The following is an 18,134-nucleotide window of genomic DNA, read 5'->3' on the forward strand; positions in this document are numbered from 1 at the left end:
CAAACGAGCCCACGAGAATGCCCTTCTTGGAACCCTTCACTAAGCACGAAGAATACCTTGCTCATCAGGGGATTAAACGAGAATGAAGAAAAGGTAACACACACCCACACAAGCACCATTGTACCCCTAATCATTCGTAAGCTCGCCCATTCAAGTCAAGCAGCAATCTGACAACGCTGTGTACATACTGGCGCCGTCATGATCGCGCTTTTCATTTCAAATTGCGGAGCACCTTAGCCAAGGGTCATCTCTTCCCGATATTTCTTCTCAAGCTGACACGTTGCGATTGCCGAGCAATCCATCTTACCCTTAGTACGGAACCGACAGCGCTGCATTAATGGTCTTCTAGTGGCGTGAACGCTTGCAAGACCAGGAGAACATGCACCAACTCAAAAACGGTAGGCTAATCCAAGGAGAGGAGTGAATATGCCCTCCGTGTAGATGTGCACGAGGTGGTCAACTTCACTCTCCTTTCCACTATTGGCTCACATGGTCAACATGGGTAACATTCTGTCATGGGCTGAATATTGATGAAGCAAAGGGCCCTTCCCATCTATCCTACAGGTAGGCAACTGCGTACAGTCATTTGAGGTATGTGTACTATCGTTATTGACCTCCCGAGTTTGAGAGAGGTAGAACTCCATGAACGCCCTGCCGTAAAAATCAAGGGATTGAAGTATGCATATCTCTGACGAGGTGCAATAATCACCCGTGTCGGGGCTGCAGGTATTCTTATGTGCCCATTCTATTACACAATGCTGCCCTAGACCTAATTCGTCTCATTCATCCTCCGCGTCCTCCGCGTCCTCGACAGTCACAGCCTTTGCCTTGCCTTTATTAGAGCTTTCCGGCGACGACCCTTGATGCTGCTGCTCGTTATCGGAGTGGCCGCCATCTGTAGAGTTGGGTCTCGAGCTGTGATCCGTATTGCTCCCAGGGAAAAGACTCGACGTAGAGGGTGTATTATTTGAAAACAGTTGCGCAGCGCCACCCCAATTCGGTGCGACAGGTTGTGGAGCAGCTACAATAGGAGGTTCCGCACCTCCCTGACTTTGCTCGGCGGACGTTGCAGAGCTGGTCTCTTGCTGTGTTTGTGACGTCGAAGGTCCAGTTGACGTGGATCGCGGGATCTCGCCAGAAGCCGATGCAGCCCCAGCCGTGCCCAAGTTCGCACCTTGTTGCGACACCTCTACCGTTTCTGTCTGGGGTATCGGCATCTGGGCCGTTGAGGGTTGAGCCTGGGGATCGATTCGTTGTAGTGGCATCAGCGTCCAGCCTTGTGGAATGACAACGCCTTCTGGCAAATCGGGACTGCCGGCAGGGATCGTGGTCGACCATGAGCCAGCGGCGTGCCTAGTGACCGAAGGCGTGCCTATTCGTGGGGGATACTGAAACTGCGCCATTTGCGGCATGATGGGGAACGAAGCCAGGGGCTGGTGAGCCGGCATCTGGGCAGGAAAGGGAACCTGCAGGTTTGGAATTCCGTGATTAGCATCGTTCTGTGCGGGCACGTGCATGCTCGACGTATGATGCTGTAGCTGTCGTAGCCGATTGAGCTCCGCCCTCATAGCATACAGCGTCTGTAGCTCCGCTTGCGTTGCCTGTAAGGATTGCATCTCCTGGTGCAGCCGTTGTGCAATGTCCTGAAGTTGTGCGGCCATGTCGTTGGCCCTGTCTGTGTTCGCTGTAGCTTCGTGGGGCGGCTGTGGTACAGCAGGTGCTGCCATGGGAACCGGAACGCCTGCGCCTGCAGGATTCACAGCCGGAGCAGGCGCATTAACACCATCTAGAGGCATGCCAAATCGCTGTGCGATCTCCTGGAGGTTTTGAGGGTTGCCCTGAGCGAACCCCAATCTCAGTGGGCCAAGCTGGAACATGCGCATGCCGCCCGGTCGGCCTTGGCCACCTTGGTTGCCGTTCGCAGCGCCGTTGTTGGCGCCAGGTTGGCCAGGAGCCGGTTGTTGACCACCTGCATTTGGTGCAGCAGCGTGGCCGTTCGGCATTCCACCGTCCATGACAACGGAGCGTCGACAGGTGGGACAAACCTGTTGTCTCTCCAGCCAGCTCTTGAGGCAACCAAAATGCAGAATGTGTCCACAGGGGAGCTTCTTTGGGCGTGATCGCTCGACCGCTCCAGTGACGTTGGGGTCCCAGGGTCTCATGTCCTCTCTGCAGATGATGCACGTGTTTTCGCGCCCCAGTTCTTCCTCGGTGGCGTCGGGGTACTTGTTCATATCCTGCAAGGCCTTTCGATAGCGTATGAGCGCACTCAGTCTCTTCAGGAACGATCTCGTCGTCATGAACAGATCCCTCATAATATGGATGGGCAAACCGTAGAACATCATGAGCACGGCAAAGAACGCTGCGTAAACCCCAAGCTTGACAAAGTCTGCGTCCCAAGATCAGTAATGACATTCCATAGTTCCCTTGTACGTTTGAAATTGCTCACCTGCGACCAACTCTAGACTGAGAATCCACTGGCCCTTGGTCTCCCATCCGGGGACCTCGATATCCATTTCGTCAATATCCTCTTCATCTGGCAGCTCTTGTTGGTTCGCCGCCTCCGCCTCAGCGGCATCGCTCGATACACGGAGTCTCAGGATCTCCGTCCGCTGATCTCGAACTTGCTTACGCCTTTCTTCCAGTCGCTGCTGCGTCTGCTTCTTGGTGATGCTTGTCTCCACCAGCGAAAGAACGTACCGGAGTGCGGTACGGAACGAGTCGGTGGTTAGAATTGCGAATTCGAACAAGAACATAACCATCATATTCGGGCGGGCTTGTTGGATGACGGTATTAACGGCATACGCGAACAGCCAGGTGTCGTACAGGATGCTGAAGATAAGCGATATGCTGAGTCGTGTGTGGAACAGCCGGGGGTTGGCAGGTGGTTGTTGCTCGAGGACCTCGACGCGTCCTTCGCCAATCCATTGCCATATCTTTCCAGTCACCAACGCGGTGAACATGACGAGGAACCATGCGCCGACCTCTTCTCGGAATATAGTCATGGCCAAGCAAGTCTCGGTGACGGCGAACCATGCCTTCTCGTAAAGCTGCTCGACTTCGGTGGGTCGCAGTTGGCCGTAGCATAGTCGCTGGAGACTGTAGACGAAGGTGCCGTACATCAGGAGAATGACGTTGATGAGGATCTGTCGTGGGCCGGCTGGGTCAGCAATGCATCAATTACCACAGCCGCGCGGCACGCAGAGCGCGACCGAGTCCGGCGAACTCACCATCAAGCTCAGGTTGTTCTGCGACAGGTAGACCATGGCCGAATAGAAATTGGCCCGCTGCTGGAAGGCATAGGTGGTCACGCCGACGGCGAGCGCCGTCGAAGCCTGCGAAAACGATCGTCAGTTGGAAGCAGCTCCGTGAACGAAGCTACGAGTCGAGTCGTAGCTCTGGGGGGTGTGGCTAGCTTACCCCAGCATACCACAGGATCCTCATGGTTGCCAAAGCTTCTTCTCTCTGGCCGTGGGGGGGTGAAAAAGTGAGGGCTGTCAAAGTCCTACTGGGATGGGAAGCGATGTAGGCAGTGGTTAGGTGCCCATCTTCTGCGCTGGGGGAAATGGGGTTGTCGGGGTTGAGAGCAAACGATTGATTATCGTTTGATGCAGCGCCCAGTTTCGATCGCTCTGAGGCCACGTTTGGTTCCGGCAGCGCGGGATGTGAATGACGCAGGCACCGGGAAGCTACCTGGAAAGAAGTGGACACGTGACTGACCTAGGCCGAAACGCCCGTGACGGGCGACGGAGCGGATTACATATGCCAACAATGATCGACCGATGACTCCGGCTTCGTTTCATCACAGTAGGTCAATGCCTGCATGCTGCCCGTGGCAATGCCGTTCTCGTGCCAAAAACATACACGGTGAGTGTGCCGCCTTTGCAGCCTTTGCATATGCCCAACCCAGTCAGTCTATCTCGGCAATACCGACAACATGTCACACAAACTTGCTCCCTCTGTCATCACATCCAAGGTGCTCGCCAACCTCAGGAGCCATCCCAATCTGCCTAATCACTGTTGGTATCTGGTAGCAGCAACCACTCTTGCAGTGTTAAATCAGCCTCATGCTATAAGAGATGTCTATAAGTACGAGGTAGAACAACGGGGCAACGACGAGAGCCTCGTTGTTCTGCGGCGTATGAGGGAGGCCCTGATCAAAGCCTCGGCTGTTGGCGGAGTGCCCAAGGTGAGCTGGTTCCCTGCGTAGCAACAGACCTTGGCCCGGATAGATCATACTGAAAAGAAAAAAAAAACCCTATACTAGACTATCAATGCTTTGCTGTCGCTGAAAGAGGTCACGCCTGCTGAGCTACTCGAGGAACCTGGAACTCCCTCGCTTACGGAGCGCCAACGCGACATTTATGAAACCCCTCCAGCCGAGATTCTAGGCCGCGGGCAGGCCTTCTTCGATCAAATTTATGGAAGGATCTCAAGGCGCATCATGGGCCAACTGGACAAGTCCGGTACCCAAGACCTCGGCCTCACGGCGCGATTGGTGTATGGGTACCTCCTGAGCAACACGAGGGTGCTGTCAGCAACCGAGACGTCCTTCGTCCTGATAGCGGGCCTGATCCCGCAGGATGTAAGTTGTCTCGCATCATTCTGCTCGACAGTATCAAGTTTGCAGCCTGATGTGCAATGCGTATCTGGCTGCCGGGGTTTTTGAACAGCCTGCAGGGTGCCCGTAGGGTCACAGGAAGGGTGGCTGACACATCGATGCGAACAGGTGAATCCCCAGCTCAAAGGGCATCTTCGCGGGGCCCTCAACAACGGTGCCACCGCCGAGGAGGTGAGGGCCATCCGGGCTATCGCAGTGACCATCTGCGAAACCTTCGGAATGGAAAGGCTGGCTGAGGGTGCGGTTGGAGGGTGGGGATGGCGAGATGAGGTCGCCAACGTGTAAACACTGCCCCCAGTAGATTGCAATCCCTCTGGCACACACGGATTCGCACCCGGCGCTTGCAGGATCCTGCTGGAGCCAGAACCATGTAAGGACTTCTTTGCCAACACAACCCGTCTGGGTCGAGGAGTCTAGTTGCCACCAGGTGTGCCATCAAGTGCACCGGTTCAAGGCAGCCTTGTAGAGAGGGCAGGACTCATACTGCCGCGCCCGCGCGGCGTCGGAAGCCCGCTTCCGGCTTATCTTGTCAGAATGTTGTTGCCATTGTGTGGTGTTGCGTCTTCTTCTTGCTGTCTCGGCCCCCCTTTGTCCCGTGGCGGTTGCCCGTGGCCAGGCGCACACGTGGGCTGCTGAAGAGTCCAGACGCTGGCACACACACGCTCTGAGGCTCAAATATCTGACACAGGTCGGGGTGCGCGGCCACGCGCAATGGCACCCTAGGCTTACGGTGGGTGTTTGCTTCTTCTGAGCTTATTGCAGCCATCACGAACCGACAGTCTGGATGGGCGGCTTGCTGGCATATTTTCGAGGTTCTAGAACGCCCATCCCATCGCACACCCCACCCGCTCAGCTTCCTTCTGAATCAAGGGTCCATTGGCCTGGCAATTCCCACCCCCGAGCTGTGCGTGAGCGCGCGCGCGCACTCACGGCGCTCGACGCTTCGCAGGAGCTATGCTCATAAAGCATGTGCGCGCGGGGAAGGGGACCAAGTACCTACGTACCTACCCTTGGGCGCCTGCAAGCCACGCGACATGGCTGGACCTCCGGATCCAGCGACAAGTACATCGTGAGGTGCCGGGCTTCGCGGAGGTTACTGAGCCCTCTAGTTTCGAATGCTCTGGACCTAGACCTGGACCCATCCCCAGAGCCGAGGACTACATGCGAAAATATACCACCAACAGTATTGATTCATTTCCGACGGTGAAGCTGTTTTCTGATGCTGTCTCCGTGGCTCGATACTGAAGACGGCCATGTAGGTAGAAAACCTGAGTTTACCTCAATTGTTCCAAACGATGGGCAATCTTTGTCCATATTCGTGCGTGCATCGGCGACCATGTCAGTTTGACAACCTCGCCGACTACCTGCAGTGTAACCTGTGCACTCGAGGGGCCAGGTACACGCCGAGACTACAGTCCAAGAAGGAAAAGGGAAACATTGGATCATAATGTGATTAGTACATTGATGCAGGTCTCTATCTGCCAAGGCATGTACATGCGTACAGATATATATACCAACATGGATGTTTGTAAGCAAATCGTGCAGCCATCCGTTGAGCCGGATCCTTACGAGCTCTCCTTGGGCTGCAGGTGCAAGCCAGACCGGGATCTTGATCTCATATTTTTAAACCCCTTTTCATTTTATCTCTTGTCTCTCTCGCGTGAAAGTCGTATCCCGCGCGTTAGCGGCTTGCGACAGAAATGGTGAGAATTGGGAGTGTGCTACCAATACAGGTGTACAACTCTCTTTTTTTCGTCAAGGGACCATACATGGGGGGTTGTTTTAGCGTTCCATTCCATTGGAGGCGGGTACGACCCCGTGGCCGTGGGCGGCACCTGAGCGAAACCACTCAGTCGGGTTTCCCACTGCCCACTGCCCTGCTACTTTTTTAATCAATCAATAGCACCATGCCTCAAACAGAGCATCAAAGCTTTTTTCTTTCTTTTTCATTAATCCGGCAAAGGATTCGCACGCCCGTACCTAGGCTCTAATTGGTGATTCACCTACCGCCGGCCCTTGTATTAGCGCGTCCTCCTAGGGCTTAGGTAGGCGCGGTGCCTTTTCTGACGATAGTGAGAAACCGGCTAAGGTACCTACCGCCTGCCTACATACGTGGTTGATGCACGTACACAGGCCACAGTTCAGTGGAAGAACTTGGCGACCGACATTTGCGGCCTTTGTGTTTTTCGCATCCGAATCTGCAGCTCCTTCTTTCATGGGTGGGTTGGTGGGGGTACGCCCTATCCGAACAATCTAGTCATCAGGGGTAAAATTTCAGGGTCAATGGCCAATTCGATGAATATGTTACCAGAGGAAGCACAATGGTGAATATTCGCGCATACTTGCCCAGTACCGACCGACTGCGTGGAATCGTCACCATTTCGTACTTTATAAAACACCTGGGAGGCCAAGGTAGTGGGCGAATGCAGATCATCACGTAGCCGCCGCCGCCCATGGCATTGGCCGCCTTGAATACTGTAGAACCAGAGGAACAAACAGCCCGGTCGATCTGTCATCCCAAGACCATGTAATACTGATGCTGCTACCTGGTGCTTGGTGCTCGTGCTCCAAGACCGTCCTCATGGCTTGACCCAGTCCGCTGGGTCGGGTCCAGGCCCCCTGGCACACAGACGCAGCCCAAAAGATCTAGCAGCCGCCCGTGATATCTGCGTCATTAGTCAGAGCCAATATGGCAATCAATCTTCCCTTGGGATTGGGGTATCCCTGGATCCGAAATCAAACAACAGCAACAACAACAGCATCCCCGGGCGACTTGTGAGGGCATCCCTGGATTTTGCAATATAACATAAAAAGTGGACAAACTACAGAGTCACTAACACCGGAGATTTCTGGCGGTGGATGAACTGCCTCCGTGAAAAACGCGCAAGAGCCTTACGGTAGCAGCCGGTAGCAGCTTATCATTTCGGTCATCTACTACCGAAAAGATCTAATGAGATATTGTCCGCCCCATTCCAATCCGCTAGAGGGGAGAGGAGCCAGAGAGAGAGAGAGAGAGAGAGAGAGGATGTGTGTGAGAGGAACGGAGGAGTGAGAGCAGTGGCAACACAACGATAGAGTCTCAGTCGTCCCAAAATAGCCGCTATCGGGGGGGTACCTATGTGCATATGCCGCACTCACAATGCTGCAGCTTCCCTTGCAATAATGCAGACCCCAAAGATGCCGTGTGACATGGCACGGGTACCGTAGCCATGGACGATGTCCTTGTTTGTCCTGTACGAGGCCACATGTGTGTGTGTGTGTGTGCAAGAAAGAGCGAGAAATAGAGTGTCTCTTCCATGATCCCCATTCCCCCTCCAGACAAAGACAGCGCCAAGACGGGATAATATGTACAGGCGCTGGAAGGCATTTAGGTGACGGACCCGGGCATCTGGTACGGTGTGCTTGTTTTTGTTCTGACCACCACTCCATAGCACCATCATCCTGTGTAACATGATACGCGGTTATGCGAGAGAATTGTCGCGGATTTGTAGTCACGCGGTCAAACGGGCAGTCCCGATCGCGCGGAATTGTCTTGGTTGGGAATCTGCTGAGATGACCACAGGTATTGCTTCCGCATCTACATATTTCGATAACCATGCTCAGTCACGGGAAGGCGGAGAATAATTAGGACGGCGTTGATTAATGGGACACGTGCGACCTGAAGCTTGCAGCATCGCATCTTCCACAACAGATAAGCTGCTCGGCTTTCTGCGGATGCGGATTGGATTTCTGGCAGCAGTAGGCCCAAAGTCAAACGGCCTCTTGGTAACGGATCCTGAAATAGCAGTAGACGGCAATGAGGAAGGGAGTAGGTAGAGAAACATGCAGAAAATGGCTCAGTCAGTCGCATGAGCGCAGGTCGTTTGTGTTCCTCGCGGCAGTGGGGGGAGAACTCAGGTGGGCTCTCTCCCCTTCACTACTTTCATTTACATTATGCTTTTTGAACATGCGATCTCGTAGGCAAAATCCATCTTCTGACAGCGTCCCGTGGGACGCGGGACTTGCTTCTTAGCTTGGTGAGGCCTGCGATCACCAAACAGGCCATTCTTGTTTTGGTCGTTGAGGGTAGGCAAAAGTCTCGTTTCGCGGAAGATCCACCCCATGTCGGAATGGGAGCAATCAGAGGCCAATTTGATGTTGTTCCAAGCTTTTTGGTGTTGTTGCCCAATTCCGGGCCCAGGGAATTGGACCATCAGGGTCAGGGGGTGATGGGGCTTGGCCGTGATGCGTTCGGTCCCGAGGGAGAGAGGAGAAGAAAAACGAGATCCCTGCCTGGCCTCCTCAGGGCCTAGACCGGCCCTAACAACCGTCTGCTCGTCAGTTGGGACCAACGTTAACCCGTTCTCGTCAAGAGCAGGCTCAAACATCGCAGGTACATTCATAGGCCCATCAATCTGCCAACGTTCTGCTATCCTTGCGTGGATAGGCAGCATTCATCACCAGCTAATACGCCTTATGTTTTACATCCCGGGTGCCTGCTGGTGTCTTCGGTAATCAGCCGGTAGACTACTAGCCTTGGACTCGGCCTCTCTGAGGGGTTCCTGTGATGATCTACGAACTACTGGGCCTTGGACAGCACGATGAGGAGCAGACGCGCCTTTTGACGTGTACCGAGCAAGCATGAGGCCAACGAGCGACCAGCGTCTCAGGGCACTGTTGTTATGCAGCCGGGCAAAGTACTCGGGTGGAGTCTTGTCCTACAGAATAACGAGAGGGTGATATTCCGTGCTAGAGCGAAAACTGATTGGCCCGGAGTTGTATGGGCACGGAAGGCAGGCGTTCCGGAAGGCTTACGAGGGTCTTCTCGCATTAGTCTCTGTTCAACCTTAACCACTCATGCGTCTTGCTGCGCGAATTTGGATCCTCCCCGCTGCCTGCCTGCCGGCGCTTGCTTCCGACGCCGACAGAAACAAACAAACGCACGTAGGTCGCGAGGAGCTGGCCTACGGCAGTTGGCGAAGACGGACTGACTATTTAGTGCCATAGTGGTCGGCTTCACTTACCTCATCGACTCTGCACAACACCACGGTATATTAGATGGCCTCTCGTTGTCAAACAGGAAGGCGGTCGACGAGGAAAGTGTGCGTGCAACCGAGCCTGTGGTTCCTGATGCCTGGGCATGCAAGCCGGTTCTAGTGCTTACGACAGCAATCCAAATTTAGCAGAGTCGTGTCGGTTTGGTCATCAGACTCCTCCTGCTGCACCGCACACATGCAGCATTACATATGAGATTGCTCCAACTTCGCATCTCGTCCCACCCTCTCCTCATGTAATTGGGTACATAGAATGGTCGGAGCACATTGGCTGGGTTGCCGAGAGTATGATATCAGAGGGTAATAAGAAATATGCCAGCGGCAAGGGATCGAGCTCCCCCAAGCCCAGTTAATGTTCCAGCCTATTTATTGGGCGGATCGAGATGAGAGATGGATCGTCAGGGTGAAAAGTTTCTTGCATGAGTGACGATAACCCTAAATCCTGTCAGTGCCTAGTCCGGCCAAGAAGCGTGACGACCCTAAGAGGCTTTATACTTGTCTTGATTAGACTCACTCGCCGGCACCGGATCCTTTCGACCAGAGCGTGCAACTGCCTGGGGGGTGCCAAGTTCACAGTGGTTGCAGAGCCGGACTTCTGAAAGATGCCGCATAAGCTAAGGACTATGATGCTCCGATGCGTCTGTTTGAGGAAGAACCTGGATCGCCAAATTCTACCTGCACAGTGCTGAGCCAAGCGAGGCGGGCCCGGCCGCGCGCAACAGAGACCCTCTTTGGGGACGATCACAGGCGCGAGGGGAGCTTTCATTTGGCATGAGGTGTCTGCCGAGGCTGGATTCTCTGTCTGATGGATCAGTACAGTACGTGAAGCCGGGCGGGCAGCCACTGGAGTCTGCCTTGCTCGGTCACTCGGCCGAGATCCAGTCACAGACAGGAGGGAAAATCCCCACTACCTCGGGGGGTGAAGTTAATAGTGGGAGGTGGATTGGGTGACCAGGGCATCTTCCAGGGGGGAGGATGCCTGCTGGGGGCAGAAAGACGTGATTCCATGGTTTCTTCTGCAAGGGTCTACATATTCTCGTCTATTCTATCCGGATCGGGGTTAAGACAGCCCCAGTCCACCCCTGTCTGAGATCATCTGAGCACTATGCCTGTTATGGGTGTAATTTCGCTAGCTTGCTTGTGTCTCGTTCGTTTTCTTCTGCTGCTGGACTGGAGCGTCCTCCAATGAATCGTAGATCTGACAATAGATAGGTATCTATGTTTTGCTGTTTCTTCCACACCCTACGGAGTACAACTACCCCCTCTCCCAAGCTTTTGAAACTTATTGATGGGACTGGGAGTGGGCATAGCCCAGCAGTGATTCTGTTAAGCGAGGCGGGGCGGGGCGGAATGCTTCCTTCCTCACCACATGCATTCCGAATGGCATCAGTCCTGCTTTATGGAGCATTGGCCTCGCTTCCATTAGCTTGAGGTATGTGATCATCAATGAAATAATATACCATGGCATGCTCTGCCTACAAAACGTCATATATGATGATGACAGTCAGTCAATATTGTCACTGCACCAGCACCAAGGCTGGGGATTCGTGGAGACCGACGACGACAGCATCCAACTCTGGTGTCTGGCCTTGCTGCTTTCAGAATGAGGCAACCGTTGCCAGACATTAGCGCACTGCCTAAACCACCAAGTGCAGAACGCTTGAAGAGCAGTGCGCTGGCCTACTTGCCTAGTGGCTGCTTGGCTACCGGTTAAGGTCGCAAACTTGAGTCCTCTAGCCTTTTAGCACTCACTTTCCACACAGTCCTTGCTGCTCGGTAGACCAGGTCCAACGTTTTTGGCACTCGGTCACGAATGAACGCGCATGTACGGAACACGGAACGCGCTGGGTTCCAAAAGAAAAGAAACGGCAGCTACACAACTGACGATCCGATATTACCATAATGCTTCTTCCCCCATGTTTCTGTGCCTACGGTACATGGGTCGGGCTGTCCGTCTTGGCGGAAGATGGAGCCAATGGAAAAAGGAATCGCACTGAAACTAATGCCTGAAATGGACGACTTCGTCGGGGCAAGAGCCAGAGAGCCGGGTCTGGGATGGAGGGCAGGGGATGGCGAGGGCAGCCTGGGCAGCCTGGGCAAGCCGTCCTTGACTCCTTGTTCCCTACGCCTATCCGGCCATGACGCCCGCCTAAAAATCTACCTTAAAAACTATGGACGCGCGGGACGAGCAGCTAGCGTTCCGTCGGATTGGGATCACTCACACGCGAAAAGCAAGGGGAGAGGAAAAGGAGGTCATCAGATCCGACCGCGCGATTCATGTCTCATTCTGCTACTTGTTCATTTGAAACCTAAGGTTACTACCAGAATACCATTGGTCTTTGCTGGCGTGCATCCAAGTCAATAGTGCACACAATTATAGGTGTGCCTTGGGCACCGCCTGGCTGGGTGAAGACCCTGGTAAGTGCCAGAGGCCTGGGGTACTTGCTGCGGCTCGTACCTCAGAGGATAAGAGTACACACGACTTTTCTCAGCCCTATATAGTACGGTACCTTCCAGATGGCTTTTGGGCAGGAGAGCATAGCACACAGCAAGCCATCCCTTATGCGTCTATGTGTGATGCAGAGCAATACCGATATCCTCATCCGACTAGCCATACGATGGAATTTTCAGCATAAGATTAGTGAAGGTAGGCAAGGGAAAATCTATTTTTGATCATTATTGGGCCTGCCAAGAGGGGTGGGTTAGTGGATGAAGATGACACCCCAATCGCCTTCTTCCCCTCTAAGTCAGCAGCGACTTGGGTGTGTGTGTGTGTGGTGTGTGTCTGCGCGTGTTTCTCCAGGATTGTACTGGGCACTGCATGAATCGCTCGATCCCAACCCTGTCCTGTAAGCAGCAAAATGTTCGAAACCACATGGAATGTCTTACCTCCCTCCCAAGGCCGCATCCAGTACGCATCATATCATCCGGGGTTCGAACCAGGGCCATCTCGTGGGGCGACTAACAAGTAAGCAGTTGCTGCAGCACACCCTTGACCCCCATTCTCATGCAGATAGCTTGGATGCAGAGCATCAGGGGCGAAAGGCGGCCTAGGCGGCGTGACCAATCGAGCAAAACATGAGAGATTGAAGGACGGACAACTGGCGCAACGGCCACTAGTGAGGCCAGTTGGACCTCGCGCTGGTTCTTCAGGATGCCGCCGCCGCTTTTGCCGCGATCATCGCTCTGTTACGGCACCTGGGTCACTGAGGTGAATGATTCGACCATCTCGCGGTTGATACTGCCTGCGAAACACGATCAGGCATTGCGTCTAGTGGTGGCTATGCCGTGATCCAGAATCACGGGTCAGCAACACCCGTAGGGCTGGTTTGCCATGAACCGCGCCTCCAGTGTGCATGGTCTCCTTACTGACACTTGCTTTGGGAACCTAGCCCCTACCTGGATTGTGCGGAGGAAGTCAACGCTGCCACTATCGATTGGGCACTGAAGAGATGTCCCCATGCAGAGGGTGGGATTGCGGAGGAATGTATCTATGCATTCTGCAACGGGGAGCCTAGGGGAGCCTAGCCAGGCTTCGGGACAGGCTCCCAGTTTTATCAACGTCCCTAGACAGATCACAGAAAAGGGTCTCAAGCCTATGTTCAAGGTAAGACCAGTCTGCCACTTGGCGATATTGTTAACCCTTGAGGCTCTGGAGGCTTCCTCCTCGCGAGAGACTCCTCTACCAAATCGTTGGGTCCCAGGCAAAGCCGTCAGGATCCAAGGTTTGGACCTTTTTTTACTTCTTCTTTTTCCCCCCGGCTGGTGCCACAGCGAATCCGAAGCCGGCACAACCCAATGACGTTGCGCCCCTTGACGGGCAGGATGAATCGAGATTATATATTAATCATCTTCTGTCACCACACATACTGCTAGCGTGCTCTGGCCAGCAATAGCGAACACGGACGACGAGTCATCGTCAAAACGGGCTGCACTATACCGCGACGGGATATTCACTCGCCAGCGGAGTCAAAAGAGAAAGAAAAAGAAAAAAAGTAGGAAAACACCATTCCCCAGCAATTCCGCACTCGGCAACGACATCGCCAAATGACCGCCGAGAGAAATGAGCCACGTCCATTTCTGATGCCTTGGCAGGCATTTTTCGCTGGGAAATCTGGATCACCCAGATAATGGGGGGTTGAGAACTTGAGAGTGAGGGAGGGAGACAAACAGTGTAAGGTTGAGGCTGGTGACGCAAAAGTTGCACCGCCCCTGGAGCTTGATCTATCTTTGGATTTAAGCTGTTCCCAGTGGGAAGGTAGCGCATCTGGTTTCTCGTAAAACGGCCAATCAGTATCCTGGGATCGTCTCAAATGTCTCCAAGCCCATTCGACTTCTCCTCTTGGCATGGGTACCAAGTACCTACGATAGAGCAGGGGTTGGAAAGCAGATGTACTTGTACTGCAATTGGGGCACAGCAGAGTATGGGACGGTCTCACCGATTATCGGGGCCGAGATTGAACTTGCGCGGCACAGCAGATTGAAGTGAACGATAGAACAGGCCGATGGCATGTATTATTGTCCGAGAATGCCGATGCATTCATACGGAGTATACGAAGCATAACCTGAGCTAACTGTTTGACTAACCGACTGGATAAACAAGATGAGCTCAGTCTGGCAGGGTCGTCGGTCGCTATTGATAACCTTACACAAATAAGTCAGTTAATGTGAGTAGCATGCGCTGTCGGAGTAGCAGTAGTACAGTAGTGCTGCTGGCGGTGGCTTGAGTATGTAGAGCAGTAGAAGGAAACCTTATGCTGCATACTACCTACCGCCCTCTCCCCTTCACCCGAGTAGCCGGTAGAGACTGAAGAGTAAGTAGGTGCACACAGTAGGTCACGGGCGGCGCCACCCCGTCCCGGCCGGGTCGTGGCGCTAGATCTGTCTATTTCGGTCACGTATCTCGTGCTTGATTCATACCGAATTCGAATCAAGAAAGAGCGCGCCCAAGAAAAAAAGGTTGATGTTTTTTGAAGTTCTCGCTTGCCGCTTGTCGCAGGATCGATGAGGCGGCGCACCTTCGTCCAAAAGTACCAGCATGCAGCAGAAGCCAATCTTATTGATCCCAGCGGCATGTCCACTGCTGTTGCTACATAACCTACATACTCACTCACAGACAGCCGGAAACCAGTACGTACAGTGCTGCGAGCCCAGTGACAGCACAGAAAGGTCGGTACAACATGGAATACGTACATACATGCTGGCCCTTGCAATATCGGAAACGAATTGACATGACGATCATCCGAGCTCAAGTTTGTTGGGACCCTTGTTGATTGATTTCGGTCGTCTTATGTCATCAATATCTCCCCACCAGAATGGAACCCAGCTTGAGGAGGTGCGGGATGTCGGAGTATCGTATCTATCTATCAATGCAGAGACGAAGCGGTCATGGCTGGCCCCATCTCGAGGTGCCTTGCTGCAGGATGTCAAGTATGACCAACCGAGTTGTCAACGTCAGTGCATGCTCCCGGCAATGGGATGACCCGTTGCGGCTACATCTGTTCTGTGCAAGCATTGGGTGAGACAGCAGCAGATAGTCAACCTCGACTTCTTGAAGGTTACTGGACGAGGTACGACCCATGCAGACCCTTCATTACCACATCTGAAATGCTTTGTATGATAGAACGGTGGTTCAAAGTCTGGCTTCCAATAATGATGCTGGCGCTCCTTACGATGTACTTGGATGGCATGGCGTGGCATGGCATGAGAACTGGCGGGATATGCTTCGCATTCCGCCCATCCAAAACAGCATGCGATGACAGTCTGACAGCGTCTTCAGCGGACAAGAGCGGCACATCCCTCCAATATTTCATGTCCAGAAGGCAGCTGGACAACCTGGAAAGCCGACTCTATCGGGCAAGGCCTGTCTGCACAATTAAGATGCTTATGCGTCATGCGAACTTGGGAGGTTTAGTAACCAGAGCTCGTCACACGTAATTCCGCGGCCGCCTGGTTAAAATGAGGATACATGTTGAGGAGCCAATCGCATCTCAGAAACCGCTTCTTACGCAAAAACAAAAACGGGGTCTGCATAGCTTCGTGGGAGGATAGCATCACCACCACGCATGGCATGGAGGAGCCCCAAATGGGTGGTGCTGGTGATAGCGAGAGAGGGCGGGCAATACATAAAGGCAAATTACACATCTGCTGCAATTCCCCACCACCACTCGAATGTCACCGTCATTGGCGCTATAGCCAGAGAGACTAGCAAAGTGGCAGTGTGCTGCACAAAACCAAGCTTGCTGCGGGATGATGCCGGTGAATAAAAATAATACTGCTGCTGCTGTAGTCAGAGACTGTTGGTGGTATGTCCGCCGATCCTCCGTCATCTGACTGGACAGGAGGTGCCCATTGGAGATGCTGTGTAAGTAGCCAGGAGTGAGCACCTCGGTAGGTAGTTATTGAGCGGTAGCAATGGCACACCCAGCATGGATCAATGGTTCTGGAGACTGGTATTGAACCCAGGCGGCCAGGCCTCTGCCAACCCATAACCCGATGTGGCCTTATTCAGGCTTCAGAGTCGCGGAGGGGCATTTCGCGACTGTCCCTGCTCTTTGACAGTCTCGAGTCTTGGCCATGTGCCCCTCTCCTCTCTCCCCTCCCTCAATGTTTCGTTTCCTGGTAGTGTGGCCTGTTCGTTTCTCCGCGAAGCTGGGCAACTGTGCCCATTCATGTTCGAGACCAGCCGTTGAGCGTTTCCTCGTCTTGTATTACCAAATTGAGCCGAACCCCATGCCGTGTGGTCTAGCTCGACGATGGCGCTGGGTTAGCCCCGAGGGCACGTCTACGCTATAGTCATGACCTTGCCCCGACAAGACAAGCAGAGAATCGGCTGGCCCAGAAGGCCGTTATGGTTTCCTTTTGGTCCCCAAGACAGTACTCCATCTTCCCACCTGCCTGCCACACGCCTACAAACCTTCTGTTGCTAGTGTGTCCCCTATGGCTTTGCCTACGGCCTGCCGTAAAAACTGTGTGGTGGGAGCAGAAAGGGGGCAGGACGGTTATAGTGTAAGCACATTAGGCTTATGGTGGCCGGCACGCCAGCACAAGACGAACCACTGCACCGGTCCTCGACACTACCGCTAGTCTCATCCTCCCGTGTCCTACAAGGCATGGGCGGCGCCACATTGCGCGACTGAGGTCGAAACCCAAATTGAGAGGGCTGTTCAGAAAGGAAGAAGAAACGAAACAGCAAGTATACGAGCAGCAGACCGGGTACCGTAGCCATGGTAGCAATGGAACCTGGCCTTGAAACGATTATCAGATATGTATGCACAGTAGGTAGGCCAGGCAGGAAAAGGGAAGGGTGTTGCCGAGCGCGATTGACTATTGACGACATGGCCAAGTCCACATCTGGTAAATTATGTAGCTGTCTCTACAAGCTGCCTCGTCGAAAAGAGAGGCAGAGAGAGAGAGAGAGAGAGAGAGAGAGAGAGAGAGAGAGAGAGAGAGAGAGAGAGAGAGAGAGCCGGGCGAGACAGGTACCGATACTCAGCATGGCTCCGTCAGGTCGGAAACTTTTGGCGGCCAACCAGATCAACCAAGCGGAGCCTGCTGCTGCTGACGCTTAGCCTGTTCAGGATAACGCTACCCTGGCTCGCTGGAGTGGGAGCAATTGCGCACACCCCCTCCCCCAGCCAGAGACAGGCTTCACAGTCCTCCTTCACTGGCCTCCCTCTGGCCTGCTCCCGCCCATCTGGTCCCGTAATGAGCAAAAGATGGAGTGAAGGGCCGCTCCAGGCCGCCCCCAGCACCGTCCCAGCACTCCTCCCACTCGCGCCAGGGTACTTTTGTCGTGCCTCCGCAGGCCACGCTGTACGTACCCTCGCGACTCTGAATTGATCATCTTTTCTCCAGCATCAGCACCCGATACAACAGACGCCCCTCCCCACCCAGTTGGACCCTGCAAGCATGGACGGCGATGGCTCAGTCGCGCACTAGCATAGAGGTACCCAAGATCAGTCTGGCAGGGCATGTACCTGGCTACTCGTGTACTCGGGTACATGCAATACGCACCTTGGTCAATCAAACCATGCATGCATCCATCCATCCGTCGATACATCAATTCATTCATTCATTCATTCATTCATTCATTCATTCAATGGCGGGCCTGGCATGCACCCCTTCACGGCCTTGCGCGAGCGATGCCTGGCCACCCAGAACCACCCACTCGACCTCCTCCTGCTCTGTTCGCCAGGGCATCCAAGTCAAGTTGACAAGCCTAGTCCAGGCCCACTGCCTGGGGACAGGACAGTACTGGAGCAAGGGAGAGAGAGATAAGAAGAAAAAAGACAGACACCTACGACTGTCTACGTAGGTACATGTAGTCGATCATTCTGTGCGACACCACCCGGGCCCCTGGTAAGGCAGGCTCTCACCCTCTCTGTCCGTCCTAGTGTCTACCTGCATAGCTGTACTGCCCCCCTCTGGCTTACCTTATAGATACATGGACTGTAAGATTTACCACGTTTTTGCACATC

The 18,134-nt window shown here is 53.9% G+C and overlaps 3 protein-coding genes across 3 annotated transcripts; 1 reads left to right on the forward strand and 2 right to left on the reverse strand.

The window, feature by feature from the left end:
• Positions 1–779: 779 nt before the first annotated feature.
• On the reverse strand, positions 780–3,444 carry PG986_001689 (uncharacterized protein; the record flags this gene model as incomplete). The annotated part of the gene is made up of 4 exons (XM_066837911.1): positions 780–2,389; positions 2,450–3,146; positions 3,231–3,335; positions 3,421–3,444. The coding sequence occupies 4 exons, from the start codon at positions 3,442–3,444 to the stop codon at positions 780–782; spliced, it is 2,436 nt and encodes an 811-aa protein (XP_066706804.1).
• Positions 3,445–3,937: 493 nt separating this feature from the next.
• PG986_001690 (uncharacterized protein) lies at positions 3,938–4,906 on the forward strand (the record flags this gene model as incomplete). Its single annotated transcript, XM_066837912.1, has 3 exons — positions 3,938–4,189; positions 4,268–4,585; positions 4,730–4,906. 3 exons carry the CDS (start codon positions 3,938–3,940, stop codon positions 4,904–4,906), a joined length of 747 nt encoding a protein of 248 aa, XP_066706805.1.
• A 3,641-nt stretch (positions 4,907–8,547) lies between these two features.
• Positions 8,548–9,629, reverse strand: PG986_001691 (uncharacterized protein; the record flags this gene model as incomplete). The annotated part of the gene is made up of 4 exons (XM_066837913.1): positions 8,548–9,034; positions 9,086–9,318; positions 9,545–9,587; positions 9,625–9,629. The coding sequence occupies 4 exons, from the start codon at positions 9,627–9,629 to the stop codon at positions 8,548–8,550; spliced, it is 768 nt and encodes a 255-aa protein (XP_066706806.1).
• Positions 9,630–18,134: the final 8,505 nt, after the last annotated feature.

Source organism: Apiospora aurea, assembly GCF_038362705.1.
Source record: "Apiospora aurea strain CBS 24483 chromosome Unknown utg000001l_segment0_segment0, whole genome shotgun sequence".
NCBI classification, from domain to species: domain Eukaryota; kingdom Fungi; phylum Ascomycota; class Sordariomycetes; order Amphisphaeriales; family Apiosporaceae; genus Apiospora; species Apiospora aurea.